Below are 22020 nucleotides of genomic sequence, written 5' to 3' on the forward strand. Positions count from 1 at the left end.
CTATTCATTATTTTATTGTGTTTATTGCTGAAGTTTGGAGTGTCATATGCTCCTTGTCATGGAATTGATTTTCTTGTTCAGCTCTTACCTGCCATGCTGTTCCTTTGTGAAGCAGAGCCAGGTGTTGAAAGTAAATGCTGTGCATTGTTTCTGGGCTGAGTTCTAGACTTTGCCAGCAGAGTCATTCTGCATGGAGAGCAACTTGATTGTGGGGTAAACATTTGTTACCCGCCTTGCAGAAACCCTTTGTGGTCTTTCAATGCAGACAGGAAGTTGTGTATTCTTTGGACCAGTTTTTGAAATGTTATGAACGTGGGCGCCCCCCAACCCTTAAAACTTGTCCCATAAAGTGCTTCCAGAATAGCATAGTTGTTTCTTACTGTTCTTCTAAATTCTGTCTGTCCGGGCTGGCGCTGCGGCTGCACTTCCTTGCCTAGTGTGCGCAGGGCTTTGGTTTCAGTGCCCAGCACCCTGAAACAAAAGAAATCACGCTTTGTATAACATTTTCCTTCAAATTCTCTTCAAATATCAAGCATGCTGTGATCCTTAACAGTTCTCACAGTAATTACTATCTGGAGTTCACAAACAAAACAGACTACTTACTTGATCAGGTATTTTGTTGTAGCTGTTGAATTGTTTTCTTTTGTTTATATTTAATGTTGAGAAGGAAAGTGATGCATAAATTTTACTTAAGAGTGGGAGTACGTTGATAAAGAGGAACATGAAGAGTTTTTCTTCTTGAATCAGTTTCCCTGATTATAAGTAATTGGCATGTTATAATTTCCTGTGTAATTTTAAATGGGGCATGGATTACTACTGTTCCTTTATGTGCTTTTGTGAATGTGTCTTCGAGGGCGAAGTGTGTTGATTACTGTTGAACTTAGTGCTACATAGTAGCTGTAACAGAGCTTATGGAGGAGAGCTCTTTACTGGTTTGCTTTTAGTTGTGTTACTTAATGAGAGAGAACGTGTGAGAAGAAAACTTGAGCTAGGAAAGTGGAAAAAGTAGCAAGTTTTCTTTTGAGCTTGAATCTGAAAATTGATGGGAGAACTTGGAAAATGAGGGGTGGAGAAGTGATAAGTAGCTTAGCCTTTGTCCTCCAGCAGCCATGAACTGTTAGCTGTTGGCGTTTGTGTCTTTGGCAGGACGCCTGTACAGTATGAAGCTACCAAGTGAACCAGAGATGATTTTAGCAGAGGAAAATGGTGCCACAAGTTCTCAGTTACCACCTACTTTCAGTTACTATCTGCTTGTTGTCTTTGAAGCTTAGGAATATGAGAAGTAAAGTATTTTTCCTTTAAAGGATTTTGGCCGTAAAGGTTAGATTTCAGTAGTACTGCTGGATATATCCTGGTTGCCCAACAGTTGTTAACTCTTACTAACTTTGTGTTACAGGATGAATCTGGCTACCGATGGTCAAGAGATGATCATTCTGCAAGCCGCCAGAGTGATTACAGGTAAAAAGATAAAATCGCAACAAAAGGACTTTAATGAAGTACTAAAGCGAGCTTTAATTAAAGTGTGCTCTCTGTAATGTGTGCTGACCTCAGGCACATAACTGAAAATACTAGGATGTGAAATTTTGACAGCAAGCTAGGCATAGTCATGCACACCCATTATCCCAGCACTTGAGAGGCTGAGGCAGGAGGATCACCAGGAGTTTGAGGCCTGCCTGGGCTGTGTAGTGAGTTTTGAGGTCAGCCTGAATTATGGAGCGAGACTGTTTGAAATAACCAAAATAAATAAATTAAATTAAATTTTAAAAGCAGTAAGCGTTAAAATCTTTTTATGACTATTATAGAAGTGGTAGTTAACATGCTGCATCTGTTGACATTGTGTAATTGATACTGCAAATGCATATTTTAAATTAATTTCAATGCTTGCTGTATTCTTGTAAGTTAATACTCTTAATGTGTCATGAAGTATGAGGTATCGTGTGCTGCATTGGAAGTAAAGCACTTGTTTCAGAAACAGCCTTCTGGAATACTTGTGTTCTTACAAAGTGTATTCTAAGATGTTCTTAGTTGCTTTATTTTGATTAATAAAATCCTGTTTTAAAGAACATTTTGAAAGGACCTCTGTCTTTGTTAGCTTCGGTTGCTCATAGAGGCACCTGATAGGAAGGTTAGAGGAGACAATCTGTGGCCAGAGCTGAGCACAGTAGCACAGGGAGGGTCTTGGAGTGAGCAGGAGCAGCAAGGGAGGCCTTCCCTGGCAGTGAGCAGCACCCAGCCATTGGTCTGCCGTCCCCTGGCTGTGTAAACAGCTGAGGAAACTGCTGGGCATCAGTCGCTGGGTAGGTCCTACAGTCCCGCATTCAGGTCTCATTTGGGTATCAGGAGAAGCAGTAGAAAGGAGGAGTGCTGCAAAACATGCTTTGATAAAGTGGGACACTCAGTCGTTAGAAAAGGTTTCCAGCCAGCTGGAAATTTAAGAGAATTTCCTTGACCTTATCCGTAGCATTTGCTGTGCTGAAAGGGAAAGTTAGAACATTTGCTTTAAAACCAGAGCAAAACAGTGACACCTGCTATTGCCGTTTCACACAGCAAGATAATGGACATCTCAGCTGTTTCTGGAAAGACAAGAAAAGTAAATAAAGGTGGAGAGGTTACAGCGGAAAAGTGTTTTCCCTTGTGTTTTGGCAGCACTCGAGATCGAACCCAGAGCCTTCACATTGCGCTACTTCCCCAGACCGTTTTATTATTTGAGACAGGATCTCGTGGAGTCATTAAGCTGCCTAGGCTGGGCTCTAAGTGTGATCTTGCCTCAGCCTCTGAGAGTGTTGGATTGCTCCCACACACATGTAGATACCCAGCAGAAAAAGGGGAAACAACAGCCACAACAAAAGAAACAAAAAAATTTAAAGATTACATTTATGTATGCAGAAAATCCAGGAATGTCTAGGGGGTGTTAGAGCTATTAGCAGTTTACTCAAATTCATGGTAAGAAGAAACAGTTATCAGCAACATAAATTAGGAAATATAATTTTAAAATAATACTGCCTAAATAATGGATAAGTCTGCCAGGAAGTGTAAGATCTGTGCAGAGGAAATGACGCGTTACTTCTAAAGGACATACTTCAAAGAAGCAAAGCATAGCCAGGAATGGTGTTGCACCCCTGGGAATTTGTGGCGGGAAGATCTCATGTGTGAGTCCAGCCTGGGTATCTAAACCCAGACTGGGCGCCAAGCCTACCTGCCTTAGTGAGACCATGTCTCAAAATAAAACATAAAAAGAGAGAAACTGGGTGAGTTGGCACACTCCTGTAATCCCAGCATCCTGGCAAGCCGAGTCAAAAGGATCACTCTGAATTTGAGGGCAGCTGTGCTGCACAGTGAGTTCTGGACTGGCCTGAACTATATATCTAAGACCCTTTCTGTTATGGTTTGTGTCTGGGTGTCCCCCCAAAGCCTCATGTGGCCATGGGGCAGGCTTTTAGAGTTTGATTGATTATGGGTGTGAGAGCTACACCTGTCTTGGGGTGGATAGTTTGCATATGTAAGGGAGAGGAAAAGGCTGCTTGGGGCCATTCCTCCCTTTGGGTGCTTGTTGCTTTGGCTGTGTTCTGCCCCATGAGCTGTAGCCCTCTGCCATGTGCCACTCTGCCTTGTAACCTGCCAAGTATGGACTAAAACCTCCACAAACTATAAACGAAATAAAACTTTCCTTCCTTAATTTTGGGCGTCAGGTATTTTGTCCCAGCAAGGAGAGAAAAGTAACCAAGACACTGTCTTAGACAATCTTCAAGGAGAGGGGCTTGGTGTGATCCTGGAGATTGAATCCAGGGCCTTGCACGTGCTGGCAAGTGCTTTTCTTCACTGGGGCACATCTCGAGCTTGTTGGGCAGGTAGCTTAGTCTAATGCCTTGAGTTCAGTCCCTAGTACTGCAAAAGAAAGGAGAAGAAAAGGAGCTAAATATGTCTTTGACTGAGAATACTTCCAGAAAGATGCCAGTTTTTCCCAAATTAAAATATGAATTCAATATGGTTCCAGACAAAAATCAAGGTTTTTTTTTTCATAGAAATTAATGTGCTGATTCCAAAAATAATATGAGAGAGTAAAGGGCAGCTTGGCAAAAATAGCCTTAAAAAAGATGTGAAGACCCAAGATGCTACATGTCCAAAATGAGAGCTGAAGGAAGGAAGAGTAGTGCAGTGGCCCGGGTGTGCCCAGTGTCCCAGTGAAGCAGACTTAAACTGGCATGTGGAGTGGCTTGGGGGTGGCAATGGTAGCACTTGAGACCAAATGTAGACGCAGTGGACTTAAGAGTAAATAGTGGTGGCCAAATTTTAAAGACATAAAATTGCAAACCTGCTGTGTCACAACAATGTATTTTGTAAGTTTGACCTAGCAGCCATTTGTGGTAGTGCACACCTGTTAATCTAACACTTGGGAGGCTGAGACAGGAGGATCACTGCAATTTCAAGGCCAGCTTGCAATACGTAATGAAACCCTATCTCAGAAAAACAAGAAAAACAAAAAGAAATTAAGACTTAATGTGTAAGTGAAAAACAGTATAAAACCTGTAATGGTTGATACATTGTGTCAACTTGAGAAGTTTAGAAGGTTACTTGACTCAGTAGTTCTAATAGGTTGTAGAGACATGTCTGAGGGCAGATGTTTAAGCCCTAGGGTGATATAATGGTTGATTCATTGTGTCAGCTTGAGAAGTTTAGCTAATCCACTCAGCGGGGAGCCAGGGTCCTCTGTGAACATCCTCATCCTGTGCAAGAGGAGAGCAGGGACATGGGGCACTGAGATGATGTGAGTGTGATACCCTTCCTAGGCCAGGTAGCCTGCTTTCACTGGAACAGAAGAAAAGAGGCTTGCTCCTACCCCCTTTGCTTTTGTTGCTTTTGCTATCTTCTGCCACCATGAGTGGTTGCCCCTGTGCCCTGCCACCCTGCTTGGAGCCAGCTGATTATGGACTGAAGCTTCCACAAACTGTGAGCTAAATAAACCTTTCCTCCTTTAACTTGGCGTGTCGGGTATTTTGTCCGAGCAGTGAGAGAAAAGTAACTTAAGACCAAAGCTTTATTTTTCTTTTTTTGGAGGTGCAGCAATTGAACCAAGGATTTTTGCACTGAGCTATTGTTGCTGGAAAAATTTAGTCCACAGTAGCCAGGAGCTCAGGAGAAGAAAGGAAATTTTATTGATACTAGCGGAGCCCAGAGAAGTAATCTCCAAAGTCTGAGGTACTGATTGCAGAGAGCTTGGTTCGTTTATAGGGCACAAACAGTAACAAGAGTGAGAGAAGGTTTTCCTGAAGGTTGTGGTAGGAGGTGTCTTGTGGTGAGCATAGTTATATGTAGCAGAGCTGTTTTTAGCACATTCAGGGAAGTTTCAGTTTGAGGACAGATCATATGACTTAATTGAGTTCAGTGGCAGAGAGCAGTGACTGTAGTGTTATGGAACAGAATGGCTGCAGTTAGGTCAGAATTTCTGTTTCACTACATCCCCCCTTTGTTTTTCACTTTATTTTGAGACAGGCTCTTATTACATTGCTAAATTGAGATTCATCGCTACGCCTGGCTAAAAGTTTCTCTGGAAAGTTAGATTAGTTAATAGGTTATCCTCCTACAACAAATAGTTCTTTAATTAATTAATTAATATATATTTTTGTTGTTTTTTTGCAGTGTTAGAGATTGAAGCAAGGAATGCTGTACTAGTGATCTACAGCCCCGATTATTTTTCTTTATGTTTGCAGACAGGGTCTTCCCGCGTTACCCAGGCTGGCATCGAACTCACGATCCTCCCGCCAAAGCCTCCTGAATGCTGGGATGACAGGCATGCATGAGTCCTGTTTTGAGACAGGGTCTCACTGAGTTGTCCAGACTGACCTGGAACTTACGATTTTCCCTGCCTTACTGCTCTGGAGTGGCTGGGATCATAGATATATTCCACACAACCAGCTTTTCCTTGCTTTGTCAGTTTTCTTTTTGGTTTTTTTTTTTTTTGTGTGTAGAATTTTATATGAATGAAATCTAAATATGTGGATCCTTGATCACTACAGCTATTTTTAACTTTTTTGTAAATGTTCTGCATTTTTCTACATATTCAGAAATAGGAATTTTCACTGTTACTGATAAGATTTTCTATGCATACGTTTCTGTATTGCTTTTTTCACCTAATTTTTGTGGAAATGCTTTCAAATTTTCGATTCAGCTTCAGTTGATTCTCTGTAGGTGTCAAGTAGCAGTGCGCATACTGGACACTTTGCATAATGGACCTCAGCACATGGTGTCCTTATGAACCAGTGCTTTGTTTTCAGGGGATAATCACAAAAACAGAATTTTTGAGTGAAAGGGGATACTAATTTTAAATTTTAACTGAGGTCAGTTTGCCTTCTCAAAAATATTTTTTAAAATCTGAGATTTTAAATGGGTAATTAATTTTCCTTTTGCATTATTAATATAATTAGAGTTGTGTGATTTCCTCTAAGTGTGCTCCTCTAGCTACCCCGTGATTCTGATGTGATTTTGACGTAATATGGTGCATTGTAATTATTCTCTCGCTGGAGAATGTCTCTGGTCGTTTCATTCTACCCCCTCAGCCCTCTGGTTGTGAAAGTTCATTACTTCATCAGTTTTCTTAACGAGTTTATGAGCGTCAAAGCAGCTAACGTTTTCTGTTTTCAGGGCAGAGAGTTTATTCTGTGCTGTGTGTTCAGTCATTTGTCACGTATTTCCTGTGTGTCGTTGCTCTGTGTCAGGTTCTCTCCTGGCCTCTGACTGAACAGCCTGTCCCTTCGTGTAAGCTGCGTTTCAGTACGCGTTCTAGATAGTGGACAAACGCCACAGCTTCTGCGAAGAAAAAGCAGAGCATGGAGCAGGAGATACTCAAGCTGTGCACACCTGCCTGCACCTTTGTGTGGCAGTGGGGTGGGCAGAAGTGCTTTGGCTTTTGTTTTATCACGGAAGCTCCAGCTTTTACTTCCTGACATTGGTCTGGCTGCCTGTAAGCCATTCTCTCTGTCAGGTGGGCTCGTGTAAGATTCCTGCTGAAAAGGCTGGAGGAAGAGAGAGAGCTGTTGTCTGAGAGAAAACTGACTGCGTGTAAGTCATGCCGAGAGAGCAGCTGTGTTTATTAGGAGTGTTCTGAGCACTTAGGAAAACTGTGCTGGTCAGTAGTCGTTGCCAGTGGGTCACGCACAGTGGCTGTTTATACTGTGCGAATGTTTGAAGTAAATTTTGAATTTACAGAAAAGCTGCCAAAACAATCCAAAGAATCGCTGTAACTCCTTACCAGATTCCCTGTCAGTGTCTGCAGTAGCTTTAATGATGTGCAGAGAAGAGATGTGTCTCCTAGGTCACAGTTTTGCCTTCTTCAGTCTGGAACAGCTCTTTCCCTTTCACTGCCTTTTTGGCTTACTCTAGCGAGGTGAATACTGGACACAGGGTGTTGCGCTGTGGCGTGCTGTTTTTTCATGGTACTTCGTTACACATTTTTGGCCATGACAGTCCCTGGGAGTATTTTTTGTTTGTTTGTTTTCTTACTACTGGGTTTTGAATTTAGGACCTTCACACTACATTCCCACCCCTTTTAAATTTTATTTTAAATTTTCCCTCGTTGCCCAGACTGGGCTTTGACTTGTAATTCTCTTTTGGCCTTCAGTGCTGAGATGACCGGTGTGCACCACGGTGCCTGATTTTGTTTCTTTTTAGGCCTCACATATTGTTAATTTGTTCCCTTATTGGTGGTGTTAACTTTATTGGTTAAGATGGAGTCTGCAAAGTTTTGTCACTGGGATATTATTTTGTCCTCTGAAATCAGTGTGTTTTTGGTGGAGATATTTTGAAATGACAGGTTTATACTGTTCCTGGTTCCATTTAAACTTACTGCTTTTATTATGTATCAGCTTACCTTGCTTGAATTAGTTTTTAGTGTTGTGGGGACCTGTTTGTGTTTCCCAAAGTTCATATGTTGAGATTCTCTCGGTGTGATAGTGAACTTACTTTTGTTTGGCATTTACCTACATTGATGACTAATAATTCATCACAATATTTTTTCTAGTCTTGTTTTTGTCCTTTTGCCTATCAGTGAGAGATCTGGCTCTGTGTTACGGGGAGAGACCCTTCCTCCCTACACATCCTGCTGAGACGTGCGAAGCCTGCCTGCTCCTTATTCGGGCAAGTTCTCAGAGTGGCGTTTGCAGTGAGTGCTCTTGAAGGATAAAGTAGTGTTGTCCTGTGTGTTAAATAGTTGGCTTATGGTTTGGTGTAAAAACGGGTTCTCCAGATTCAGTGTTCCCCAAAATGTGACTGACCCTCTGCATGTTGCGCACTATCTAGACGAGCGTCACCCTGACCTTCACGGACTTGTGGCCAGTGGGAACTGATGGAGCATTTCAGCCCTTGCAGTACTTGCTGTGGTGCGTGATAAACTTCGCTCTAATCCAGGATTCTTGCGTCTTCTACTCCCATCCGTGAAATGTAACAGTCTAATTTATGAGCTTATAAGTAACAGAAAAGCAGACCCCAGGCCTGACACCAGTGTCAGTGCTGTATTTCTTTGTTCACGCTCCTTTCCATAGTTAATCTCAACCCCATAAGGCCCAGGGTTCCCTTCGCTCCCTCTAGCACCTTCCTTTTATAGTTTGCCCCTGCTGGCTGCTAGAAGGCCGTCTTGCTCTCACATTGCACAGGTCTCTGTCTCTCGAAGTGGAACTTTATAATTTCGTGCTTGTCATTTCTTTGGTTTTTTTGGGTTGCATACTGTAGAACATTACGTAGTCTGTAAATCTAGCATACGTGTTTTAGTGATTCATGTTGTACTCATGGACGTGTTGGATCATTGGCAGCAACTAGGTCAACAACCAGCAGGATGGAAGATAATGTAGCTGGTTTTCTGTCCTCAGCTGCCTTCCTTACTCCAGAACTTAGGACTTTTTTTTTTTTTGTCTTTTTGAGACAAGGTCTCACTATGCAGTTCAGGTTGGTCTTGAGCTCACTCGGTGGCCTAGGCTGGCCTCCAACTCACAGTGATCCTCCTGCTTCAGCCTCCTGAGTGCTGGGATTACAGATGTGTGCCACCATGCCTTGGCATGGACTTTCTATTTAATAGAGCCTGGTTATTACGTGCATTTCAAGTGTGTCATCACCTGCTTGTTTTGCTTTTGTATTTAAAGAACAATAGCCATTCACTCAACATGCCCTTTATATGAAATTCAGAACATACTCAGATTTTTCATTTTATTTTAAAGAGCATGTTGTACCTTACCAAGGATTGTTGGTTACAAAGAATGAGATTGTTTTTAACGGTCAATTTCCCCCCTGTATTTATGCTATGAGATCTTAAATCTTAGGGCACAACTGATTTAAAGAATGTGTGTGTCTGTGTGTCTGAAATGTTTAAAAATATAAAACGAGTGCCACCAAGTAGCCAGTGTACATTTAAGTGCTGGTTGTTTTTCTTTTCCTTCCTGTGTTTGATTTAGAAGTTTTTGTTAAGTAGTTCAGCATCTTCATACTTACTGATAGTTTTAATTTTGTGAGGTATTTTGCTTGTTTTTTGAGACAAGGTCTCTCGATGTAGTCCAAGCTGGCCTTGAACTCACTATGTAACCCAGGCTGGCCTTGAACTTGCAGCAACCCTCCTGCCTCAACCTTCTGAGTGCTGCGATTACAGGCGTGCGCCACCATGGCTGGCTTACTGATACTTGTAAGGAGAAATTCTACCTTTAATTACAGTGAGGTTTACCTTCTTCATTTTCATTGTTAGGTTCATTATATTATTACATTGTTTATTATACAGTTCTCATTGTATGAAGTTCAAAAAATCTATTTTCGTTGGGCATGATGGGGCCCACAGGTAATTCCTGCACTCTGGGAGGCTGCGGCAAGAGGGTCACAAGTTTGAGCTCAGCCTGGGCAGTTCAGTTAGTTAGTGAGATCCTATCTCAACTGAAAAAAGACTAAGCGTTCAGCTGAGTTTGAAGGCCCGGGGTTCAGCCCCAGTACCACCAAGACAAAAGCAGAGAAGTGAGCCGTCAGGGTTTCTTGGTTTTGCCAACTTAATTTGTGCACGTGCACACAAGTGTCTCCTTGGGAGAAGTCTAGGGGTTGAATTTTTAAAGTTTTGAGCAAAGAAGTTAATATACAAAGTGCTTGTGGTATATGTGGTAGGCATTTCCACTCCTCGCCGTCACTCCTGTTTCACGGATGAGGAAAGATGCAGGGAGTAATTAACCGTCAGCCCTTTCCCACAGAAAGCACAGTGCAGCCAGCGTTCGAGCCCTGCTGGGCTTGCTCCAGAATTGTGCGTTCAGCTGCTACAGTGTATGTGGACCAAAACAGTGAATACGACATGTTTTTTGAGTGTTTTGTGGAAGTGAAGTTTCACTGGTTGATTGACGGGTGGTAGTTGATCCGATACATATTTGCTGTCATCGCACTGCACGGAAGAGTCCTCAGCACGGAAGAGAGCTTGGAGATAGCAGGCAGCTGGCAGGGACAGACTGAGCCCACGGAGACCACAGAGCAAGGAGTTTTATTTTTGATGTTAGATGTGTTATTATAAGAAGTGATAAGTCATTCTAAGGAAGCTCTAGAGTGTTTGTGCATGTTTCTCAACCTGAGAGATTAAATTCATAGGAAAATTACATACCCTGGTTTCTGATCTTTGCCACTGCTGTGGGCATTTGCTTTTATTGTGGGGCGCTCTTCTGTATGTAGGGTATTCATATTGCCACTGACCTCAGACTTTCCCCGGAATCAAAATCTCCACATTTGAGAACCAGAAGCGTGTTGAGGAGCCTTGCTCATAGCAGCCCTCTCTTTAGACCAGTGTCTCACTGTGTAGTCCACCCTGACCTTCAGCTTGCTGTGTAGCTTGGGCTGGCCTCAGTCTCATGATTCTGCTGCCTCAGCTTTTCAAGTGCTAAGATTGCGGACGTCTGCCACCATGCCTGGCTGGAATCCCTTGTTTTTATATTTGTTACGAGTATTTTTGGTATTCATAAGTTGGAAAAATAGGTATTTAGGCTTCAGCATATCAGAATTTGAGAGCGTTTCCTTGTATTGTGGGGATGGGAATGTTGTTTAGCTCCCTTGCCTAGCAGGAGGTAGGCCTTGGGTCACATAGACTTTGAATTTACACTCTACTTAAATTCATCATAAATTAAGTTTATATAGTAGAGGATTAAAATTTAAGAAAATTAGGACCCAGATGTTTCATAAAATTAACATTATGTGTACTGCTAGTACTTCATGCAGATTCAGCATCCTTTATTCAAAATGCCTTGGATCGGCAGTGTTTGAGATTTCAGACTTTAGGATTTTGCAGTATGTGCAGACGACTAATTGAGCAGCCCTAATTCACAAATGCAGATCTGAAGTGGTCGAAGTCAGAAACATTTTCTAGTACTAACATCATGCTTAGAAAATGTCATCTTTTGGAGCACCTTGGATTGTGGGTTTTGAGATTCAGGACACTCAACCTAGTGCAGAATGCCCACCATTCTTCTGGTAGCGTTTGTGTGCCTCTGTTAACGATGGAAAATTCAGCAGTGATTAATGTTAAGACACCCATCTTGTGGGCTGTATCGATCACCGCCCCCCCCACACACTCATGGTTGACGTTTGAAATCTGTTGCATGACAAACTGCGTCGGCAGTGACGTGTTAGGTCAAGAAAGAGAAATGCAGACTACTCCATGGCACTGTGTGAAGCCAAGTGCAACCTAGAAAAAGTCAGTTGTGTGCAAATACAGATGCAGAGACGAGGAGAGAAGTCCGGAGGGGGAAGAACGGGGGACAGGGAAGAGAGGTTGGTTCTGACCATCCGGTATCCGGCAGTTTGTGTGTTGAAGCTCAAGTAGCTGTTACCCTCACTTTTACTACTGGACGGGGTCATTTGCCTACCTCGTAGAATGATGCCTTAAAGATTTAGTGAGATGACATTTTTCTGTCTTGTGTCAAATGGTCTTTATATGCCTTATTTTTTGTTGATTCTTCATTTTATTCATAATGTTCTGGTAGTATCAAATGAATATATAAATTATTGAATACTAATATTTAGGAGTTTGCCGTCAGTGTGGGAATATCCTCTTTTAATTGGAAATTTATTTTAAACCTAATTCTAATTTTCAATTTAGGCCTATTTTAGATACAGTTTATACTTGGTATTTTGATGCTAAATAGTTTCTTCATATATTTACAAATGCTCAGTATTTTTTCTTTCAGTTTTTTTTTTCATGAGGACCTTTTTCTTCCATCTCTTGCTTTCCAATATTTAGCTTTTCGTCCCTGAGTTCATCGTGATGTGTGACACGAAGGCATTCAGTCTAGGGGTCAAGTTTACATCATCTTCCAACAGCTTTATCGCTACGGCTTGGTTTAAACTTACTGGGGTACTCGAGATGTTGTCGTTTTGCTTTTTGGTGACTTGCAGGTGTCAGCAAGCTGTAGTGGCACGCTGGCTGTTCGTTGTTACAGAGTTCATGCTGGCTCAGTGAAGACTGTCCTGGGTCACAAGTCAGTAGTGGACACCTGTGGACGCACTGTGGGCTCTAAATGCCACTGATGTACTCTTTCTTTACCCCTCCTGTAACCATGTGAAGTATTATCCCCACTTTGCAGATGAGAAAATTATGGCATAGAGAGGATAACTAAGTAACCTGCTTACTGTTGTAAGCTGGAGAAAAGAAAGTCAGGCAGACTGATGGTGCTACTTAAACTGTTTTGAAGAGAATTCTCCAAAGTATATTCAGGTAATTTAATTTAAAAATACACTAACATCCCAGTCCCCTGGCCTCTGTGAGTGTAGCGGTTAGTAGTCACTTCGGAAAGGTCTTGCTTCGTAGAGAGCCGTACTCCCTTCCCCTCTCGGGGGTGCTTCTCCCAAGCCCATACATTAGACGAGTGTTGCCTTGGAATCGCCTACACAGTCTGTAAGTGTGGGAACGGGCCCGGCTCATTGCCCTGTCCTTCCATAGATGCAGAAGCCCCCGACTGCCCGACCTCAGCCCAACTCGCAGCCCACTGCCTGGCCTTCTGCCTGTGTCTCGCCTCACCCCTCCACTTTCTAGTGGAGCTACGCCGGCCTTCCGCACACGTCTTTCTATTATTACTTTGGTTTTTTGAGATGGGGTCTCACTATGTAGTCCAGGCTGACTTTGAAGCTTTTGTAGGCCAGGCTGGCTGTGAATGAACACGGTCCTTTTGTCTCGGTCTCCTGGTGCTAGGGTTGCAGGTGTATGCCGCCTCGTCTGGCCCACTTGCATCTCATTTCTGCAGGAGTCTTTACAGTCGCAGTGTCTCCTGTCCAGACGGTTCTTTTTTTTTCCTTTAACAGGTAGTTCTTTGGGTTCTGTCCTGTCTGTTACCTCTGTGGACGTGTCCCCTTTGCAGGAAGGACTTCCTTGATTAATCTGTCTAAAATAAGCTCCTCCACTTCCACTTTGCTTGTAGTACTTGTCTGTCTCAAAGGATGTGTTTCTGTGCTGATGCTTTGCTAGAATCTGAGCTCCAAGAGGACAAGGACTTGGTCTTTTAGTATCTCTTAAACTCTCACCCATAGTCCTCAAAGAGTGGCTGTTTTCTGTCATTCTTTCCACTTGTTTTCGGAACCTGACTTGCCAGTGAGGAATCCATTTTTCTTTCACATCGCTGGCCTCCTGATTCTTTGATTTCTTTTTCTTTTTTTTTTTCTTTCCTTTCCTGGAGAAAGGGTCTTGCTCAAACTTCCGGTGATCCTCCTCTTTACAGTTTCACTAGTTCTGCACTTTAAACAGGCCTGCCTCGCCTTTGACTCAGGTGAGCTTCTTTTAGATGGTACTGACCTGACTCTCAACTTCGCTTAAAGACCCAGAGAAGGTTTTCCTCCACTAACACACGTGAGAAATTACAGTACCAGGCTTCTTGACATCGCCTGCTCACCCCTCTCACATGCCTGCTTGCGAGCCCACGCTTCGTCAGAGGATTACTGTCCACAGTGCCCGGTGGAGCAGGCGACAGATACACACACCGTGGGTATCCGAGACCTGAAAAAGGGAGCTAGCTACTATTACCACTTTATCAAAACCAGTACTTAGGGTATTTGCTGTTGTGATGTTTTTATATATAAATTGGTACACCTCCCCGTGAGTCTGATGGTCCAGAAGGCCGAAATACGGCACTTCACATCCTTTAAAAGTAACCCACCCTTTTAGAATGCGTTTGCAGATTTGCCGACTTGAACTGCTGAAAAGGGAGGTTCTTTAGGGCAGAGATGGAGACAGTCAGGAGCCCCCTGCGGTTTCCCTGAGAATGGGGCACAAGGTAGTTGGGAACCGAGGCTCTGTTGTACTTCCTGGGAGGTGAAGTCTGGTGTTTAACAGTCTGTAGTGCGCATCGCAGTCTCAGTCTTAGAGGCTGGGCGAGGACGGCCACCTTTAGCAGTTCCTTTGGGACCTGGGAAAGGTACCTTGGTGGGAAAAGCAAAGGCGGAACCGTGTGTGTCTGGAAGCGAGCCGCTCAGCTTCGCTGTTTGGGAAGAGGGCTTGTGTTCTTCCGCTGTAGTGCTTTAAAATACAGTGTTTACGAATTTTGATTTCCTCGCCTCCTTTCTACCCAACCTCGTTTCTTCTCGCCTACCTCGGGTGGGCAGTGGGGGAGGCTGACAGGCAGGGGCGGAGGCGGTCCTGCTCCGCCGGAACCGGCCGCAGCTGTCCGCAGCGCCCCGCCACACTCAGGGTTGCAAACTGGGCTGCGGCTTTACTGCCATCTGGTGGTGTTGTGCGGAAACTGTCCTTCTGCAGTTTTCAGTCGTCTTTCCTTGGAAGCGGCCGCCTTCCCCGCTCAGCTAGGCAAGTTCAGTAAGCCCTGCTCTGATTTAAGTGAAGGGAACCCTTAATTTCCTTCTTGGGATACTCTTTCCTTCGCTTCCCAGAAAATGCACTCTTGCGTTTTGTTTGTTTCCGTTTTTGTGCGGTTTCACAGACGCTGTCTGGGAGTGAAGTCGGGAGGAGGTTAGGAGAGATTTCATTGGAAATAACAGCAAGAGCAGTCCCTGAGTTTCCAAGAGGGCCCTGGTGTGTGCCGCATGGCCCCTTGACCCAGAGCTAATTTCAGACACCCAAGTGGGCCACGTTGAGACGTAACCTGTTCCCATCTGAATAGGGGTCTCTTGCTTCCGTCTCCCTGTCTCAGGTCAGTTTTTATCATTCCAGTAATCTGTCACGCTAGAATTCTGGGTGCTGCTGTCTTTTACCCTCCGTAGTCAGTTGTTCTCCGCTCCCCATGGGGACTTTCCTGCACCTGTGAACTTTGTGACTCCATATAAGGTGCCACTTGTTTTCTCTAAGTAGACTCCTAGTCTCTCTGCATCTTTTTGCTTGTTTTTTTTTTAGTGTTTTGAGAGAAAAGCTCCCTATGTAGCCCAGGCTGGTCTTGAACTCACAGCAGTCCTCTTTTCCTCAGCCTCTCGAGTGCGGGGATTACAGCTGTGCACGACGCTGGGCTTCTGGATCACTCTTGACCGTATCCACATGTGTTGTGTATTTTTTTAATGTCACCTTTTCCTCACTGGCTATCCTTGGATGTTGATATGACCCTATAGTTTTAGTGACTAGGTTTCACTCTATTACAGTTTTTAATACTTTATTTTGGTATTAGTGTTCTGTATAAGTTCATTTATCATAAGTGAATTTTAGTTCTTTTCTAGTTTTTCTCGAGGATGCTTAATTTTTTTTGTTGTTGTTATCAGGACCCTAACTCAGGACCACACACTTGCCAGGAAGGGCCGCTGCGCGCTTGATTGTGTCTGTAGCAGTAGTATGTTTTAGGTGTGAATTACCTTACATTCCACTGAACTTTAGGATAACAGCCTGCATATATGGTGGGAACTATTAATGCGCTGAAATTCTTTCCTGAGATTTGAAATTCCACGTCATGGGCTGGGAGCTCAGGAGTAGAGAGCTTGTCTAGTGTGTTCAAGGCCCTGGGTTTGAGCCCCAGCGCCACAAAAAGAAAGAACTTCCATGGATTTGGTTTATCTCTCGGCCTTCTTACCTGTGAAATTCAGCATTACTTGTATTTTAATAGGAAGTATGTTTGTTAAGCATGAATTAAGTTCCATTTGCTTGAGTGTTCCTTTAATAGAGGTTCGTGGATGACAGTTGTGCTGTGTTTGTCAGCTTTTCTCATTGCTGAGAAAATACACCTGCACCTTAAAGGGGGCGAGGTATACTTAGGCTCATGACTTCAGAGTTTGCCGTCTGTGCTCAGCTGGTTCCCAGGCAGAAGCATCTTTGTGGAGGGGAGAGTAGAGCAGGCGGTTCCCTTTGCCTGACCAGGAAGCGGCGTGCAGGAGTGTGAGCTGGAGCGGTCCCCCAGCACAGCCCACTGCAAATCCCCCGGCGTTTTTATTACCCTGAGGTCCAGCCGCCTGTGCAGGTGTCCCTTAGTCCAGCCAAGTTACTTAGGGGTCAGCGATCTCTGTGGTTCAGGCTCAAACTCAGAGCGTGAATTTAACAGGTCTATATCAAGAATGTTCGCACGAGAGTGATTTCTGCTGTGCACGTGTGCACACGTGTGAAAGTTTTTCAGGTTTTATCAGCACACTTGACCCCTCACTCCCAGTGCTGCCCCCTCCCCATGACGCACCCTCACCCTCTAGACACAGTCAGCTGGTGCCCTGGCAGGGTAGGGAGTACAAACTAGGAAGATACACAACTCGTATATCCCTTTGAAACGCTTAGGACCAGATGCTTTTCAGATTTGAGTTTTTGGAGTTTAGAATATTGCATAAACTTTACAGGTTGAGCATCTCTAATGTGAAATGCTCCAAAATGGAAGTTTCTGAGCACAGTGTTAGCGTGCAAAAAATTAGAGATTTTGGAGCTTCTTAGTTTAGGGACACTTAATCTGTACTTTCCTGACAATGGAGTAACAGACCTTGAAAAGTTTCTTTTGGGAAATCTTTGGCATAACTAGTTTTTGAGAATCGAGTAAGAGTGTTACATTGTTATGGTTTATCAGTAACAAAGAAAAATAGAAACTGGGTAGTTGTTTTTTGCCTTTTAGGCTTTGTGCTTGCTTAGAGTAACCTACCTTTATACAGCCACGGAAGAATGTGGTGCGTTCTGAATCATTTCACTGGTGCTCTTTCATTGTGTTCACTCATTTCAGCAGTTAGGGTCAGGAGTGCAGCGTGAAGGGTGACTTGTAGTTATGCCTTTTGCCATTTGTGTTTATGTACGTGGGCTGTAATCAGTTTATTTTATTCTTTCTTCAAAGGGACGTGAGAGATGGCTTTAGAAGAAAAAGTTTCTACTCTTCCCATTATACGAGAGACCGGTCTCCTCATACAAGGGATCCTCCTTTTTTCCGAGACTCTCCTGTAGGCCGAAAGGACTCTCCCCACAGCAGATCCGGTTCCAGTGTCAGTAGCAGGAGCTACTCTCCAGACCGAAACAAGACGTACTCTTTCCACCAGTCTCAGCACAGAAGTATGTATTTGAGGGCTTCTCCTTTTTCTTTCTCAGGCTGCAATGGTTGGAGTGTACTGAATCAGCTTGCCTTATAGGTGTTGTAGTGGGTACTCTTTTCTACTTAACTTTTTAGTTTGAAAATTTCAAACCACATTAGAGCTAACTTATTGAAGTTGGACTCTGCGTGATATTTCATCTTCAGATTTGTCAGTCTGTCAGGCACCTTTGTAATCCTGTCTGAAAGTCGCACAGTCCCATGTTTCCTGTGCCAGGCCAGCCTCTTTAGCCTTCTGTCCCTGGAGGATACCTTAGTGTATCTGATTAGTGAGCTGCCCTGTTGTATATATGCTGTGGCTGTATAGAATTCATAGCTACAGCACACCTTAACTTCATTCCTTTTTGACTTCGAATTTGTGGTGGGGTGGGTAAGGTGGGGAATATCTGTGCTTGGCATTCTGTCACCACAGCTGTGATCCTGACTGAGTCTCTTAGTGTAGTGGAATAAAAATAAAGGTGAACACTTTTCTAGTGAAAGCATTCGTCCACAGTAGTATTCGCTAGACCTTCGAGCCTGCATTGAGCTCATTCATGCAATGTTTCCTTATTCATTCCATGTGCAAGGCACTGCATTAGATTTAAGAATGGCCCTGTCACTAAGGAGGTAGCGTGTGTGTATCTTTCCCACCTGCTAATGACAGCTTTATCAGTGTGTTAATGTATATAAAATGGGACTTTGATACAACTGTAACAGCCTGGAAATGAATTAACATGCCAGGAACGTGCTGTCAAGGGGAGAAACTGACTCTCTGGAGACGGAGAACATGGCATGCAGGACTGACCCTTAGTTTAGATTTCTGTAAGTGCAGAAGTACATTCTAAGCAGAAGAAATTGTAAGGTGGGATGCAGAAGCAGAGTAGTCCAGGGCTTTTTTCCTTTTCTTCAAATGTCCTTTTCATTACTGTGCAAGAGTTTTAACCCAGCATCCTTTGCCTCCTGTGTGATGAGAGATGGAGTCCACCGTCGCCATCCCATGGACTTCCTGTGTGGCTGTTGCGGACTCTCGTGTTGAGCAGATGTTTGACAGGGTACAGAATGAGTGTATGAGTGATCGTTCCAGAGGGAAGGTTGTCACTTGTAAGATGGAAACAAAAATAGCAGCATGGATATCCATGGTTAAAAGGTGTGTCAGACACTTCTGGGAAACTGAAGCTGCACTGTGCAGTGCAGTGCCAGCAAGTACTTTCTCCTTAGTTTTTAGCCAGCCTCACCCTAAAAGAAAGGCTTCAGGAAGATAAACTGAACTATAATGGATGTTCTCATTTGTGGACTCATCCAAAACCAGCCAGGCACCTTTTTGTTTCAGATATGTATGGTTTACGTCCAAATCCATTAATGTTGAAGGGGAATAAAGTATGTTTGGAAACTGATAATGAAGCCTTTTTCACAAAATATAAGGACCATTGTAAAATGGAAAGTTGATTTTTTTCTCTTAGCTTATCATGAAGCTAGTAAAGGTAGTTATTGGTGAATTAACCTTGTTTTTCCATTTGTCCTCTAGAAATTTCTAGGGGGATCATCTTCTTCTTTATCTGCTTTCGGTTGTTGCATAACCAAAGGTGTAAAGTCTTGAGATGGAATGTGAGCAGCCTTGATGTCCTGTTCCCCTGAGGGTTTCCGGTGCACTGCCCCCCCCCCTTTGAGGTTTGATGCCACTACTATCTCGTGTGATAGACGATAGCAAAGCAAGTTGGGATAAACTTAGTGAAACAGAGCATAGGACTTTGCTGTTTCCTGCATGTTTATTTTCTTTAGTCTTTTAATTTTGAAGGTGAAGTTCTTCACAGGATATGGTGCCTGTAATCCTAGCTCTTTGGAGGCTGAGGCAAGAATACCATTGGCTGTAAGCAAGGGGCAAGAGCATGTTTCATAGGGGAGTTTAGGGGTGGGTGTTGCCAAGAAGGGATACAAAACTTTAGGTCTGTGAGTAGGAGTCTAGGGCTAGGTGGTAGACAGGGCGGTGCTGGGTACAGGGGGTTCTGGCAGGCACAGCATGTTCTGTTTTTTTGGAGAATCAGCTCTCTGCAGATTGAGCTCTGTGGGGGCAGCTGCTAGCTGGTTAAGCTGTCTGGGAGGACCTGCCGGCTTCCTAGTGTGAATAACAGGTCTGCTTGGGGAATTTGTCTCTCCTGACTGAGTGGGGGTCTAGTTCGGAGACCTGACAGATCCCTGGGAGTTTCAGGCAAGCCTGGGCTACAAAGTGAGTTCAAGGCCAGCTTGAACTGATTGTGAAACCCTATCTCAAAAAAAAAAGGAAAAAGAAAATTAAGTTCTTTAATCAAGATTTTAAAAGTTTGTTCTCATGAAACTCTCATAAGTTATTTGGGTTGATTTCTTAACCACTTAGGCTGTACTAAGGAAGTATTTTCTGTATTCCTTTCATGTTTTCACAATACACAAGTATTTGTGAGACCAATTTTGCTTTAAATCTGAATCTCAAAAAATAAAAAAATAAAAAAAAATAAATCTGAATCTCATGGATATGGTGGCATCTTCCTTCAAAGAAGGACTGAGAAATTGTCCTTCAGTTGTCAGTAGCTTAAGCTGGATTAATTAGCAGTGTGTTAAGTTTTCGCTGTCTCACACAGTTGGAAATTTGGGAAAGCTGTGCGGTGGTGTTCTGGCTGCTTGTATGTGCAGTGCCTGGAACCGTGCTCAGGGTGTGCACCAGCTTAGGCAAGTGCTCTGCCCCCAGCCCCTAAAAGGGTTTTGTAGATAAAATCAACAGGGTGAAGTAGCAGTTTTCTTATTCCTTAGGCCCTAGTTTTTCAAATTCTTTAATAACTTTTAATTTGTTAGTTTTTGTTCATACTTTTTGGAGTACTTTTACTTTATAACACCTAGTTGTTTGGCCTCGTACCTGTTGGTGGTTTGGCTGTAGTAACTGTTAATAATAATTCTTCATAATTCTTTTTTGAGACAGCCTCTTGCTATGTAGTCTGCAATGGCCTTGAACTCATCATCTTCCTGGCTCAGCCTCCTGAGAATTAAAAGGTGCTAGAATTAAAGGTGTGTGTCACCACTCCAGCCCTAGTCATAATTCTTGTGTACATTTTTTGTATTTTAAAGAGAAAAAAAAAAACAAAATAACAAAGACGAAAACAATAAAAATAATACTGAATTTCTAAACAAGATGATAGGAAATTAACAATGGTTGTTATATTACATACTGTTATCTTCAACAAAGTTGCTCAGATTTCCTGAGATAAGAATGCAAGATTGATCAAACCATTAAAGAGAATTAAAAAAAAAATTAGAAACAATACAGAGCTTCACTAAACAAGATGGTAGGAATTCAACAATGGCTGTTACATTGCATGTTGTTGTCTTTAATTAGTTGTTTAGATTACCAGATATAGACATGCAAAATTGGTCAAAAAAAAAAATTTAAGCAGTAACTCTGTGAGTAAACCAGTAGACATCAACAGTACAGTTATCCCAGCTCTCCTCGTCCATACATTATCCTGTGCACGTTTAACATCTTTGTTCTTCCATGGCCACAGAGTGAACTCGATTCCTTTGTACCTGAGTACCTGTTTCCCCTTTTGTGCTTACATACACTTAGCACACCACTTTTGTTTTTGCAGACAGGGTCTGTGAAATGTTGTGTCACTTCCTTCTCACTATCCTTGTACATGAAACTTGTGTTTTCATCCTGTACTTACAAGACTTTTGTAACTGTTAGTTATCCAGGCTGACCTGGACATGGCTGTGAGTGCAGCGTTTTGGTGTTTGCTCATCCATTTCTACAGGCTCATGCAGGTTGTCCTTAGTTAATCTCATTTTCTTATACTTTAATCATTGATCTTTCATTTGCGTTAATAGCATAAAGGTGACACCAGAGTTCCGCTTGGCATACCCATTCTCTAAGTTCTTCTTGTGCTAAGCTTGCTGTGTTAGAACACAGTCCTTCCACTTTTGTATAGCTCCTCAGCTTGCGGATCTCATGAAGCGCCTTGTCAATGGTTTTCTTGATAATTTTAAGTTGGAAATCATCTCCTTGGTTAAAATAGTGACATAAAGTTTGCATTGCATAGTTTGTAAATCAGTTTTGATGGTAGGGATGGTTATGGCAGTACTTGTGGACTGCATTTTTGTTTACCCTAAACATCTGATAGAAATTAATGTCAAATTTACCAGTGATGCTCATTTATTAATGAGACATGTAATATTTTGGTTGAATTTTTAAAATGCCTTTTTGGGGGAGATTTGTGCATTTATTGCTTCATTTAGCCTATTTTTCTTCAACTGTTTGGTTGTGGACCTTGCTTCTTTCCTGATAGTAGCAGGTCTTTTAAAGGAAGACTATTCATCTGCATCTATTATTTTAAACAATACATATTCTAAGATAACAGTGTAGAAGAATTGAAAATATTTTGAGGGTATATCGGAAGATCAGTGCTCGGCATTGAAAGCTCTTTGTAATAGGAAGGGCTCATGTCTTACGAGGTGTTGGCTGTGAATAAATTTTGAAGTCCACTTGAATTTTTTGATTTTAGGTGAAACCCTAATAAAGTTTTAACGTTTAATTCTGCTGTGGAGCAGACTTTTC

General features: G+C 42.8%; 1 protein-coding gene across 6 annotated transcripts in view; it reads left to right on the top strand.

Moving 5' to 3' along the window:
* Pphln1 (periphilin 1) overlaps nucleotides 1-22020 on the top strand; it is a gene marked incomplete in the record, with an annotated part of 147089 nt that overhangs the window by 63119 nt on the left and 61950 nt on the right. For all 6 annotated transcript variants that reach the window (XM_013505666.1, XM_013505665.1, XM_013505667.1 and 3 more), the window contains 2 exon segments: nucleotides 1397-1458; nucleotides 17217-17428. In XM_013505666.1, coding sequence (XP_013361120.1) covers nucleotides 1397-1458; nucleotides 17217-17428 — 274 coding nt within the window.

Source organism: Chinchilla lanigera, unplaced genomic scaffold (assembly GCF_000276665.1).
Source record: "Chinchilla lanigera isolate Chin_1 unplaced genomic scaffold, ChiLan1.0 scaffold00099, whole genome shotgun sequence".
NCBI classification, from domain to species: domain Eukaryota; kingdom Metazoa; phylum Chordata; class Mammalia; order Rodentia; family Chinchillidae; genus Chinchilla; species Chinchilla lanigera.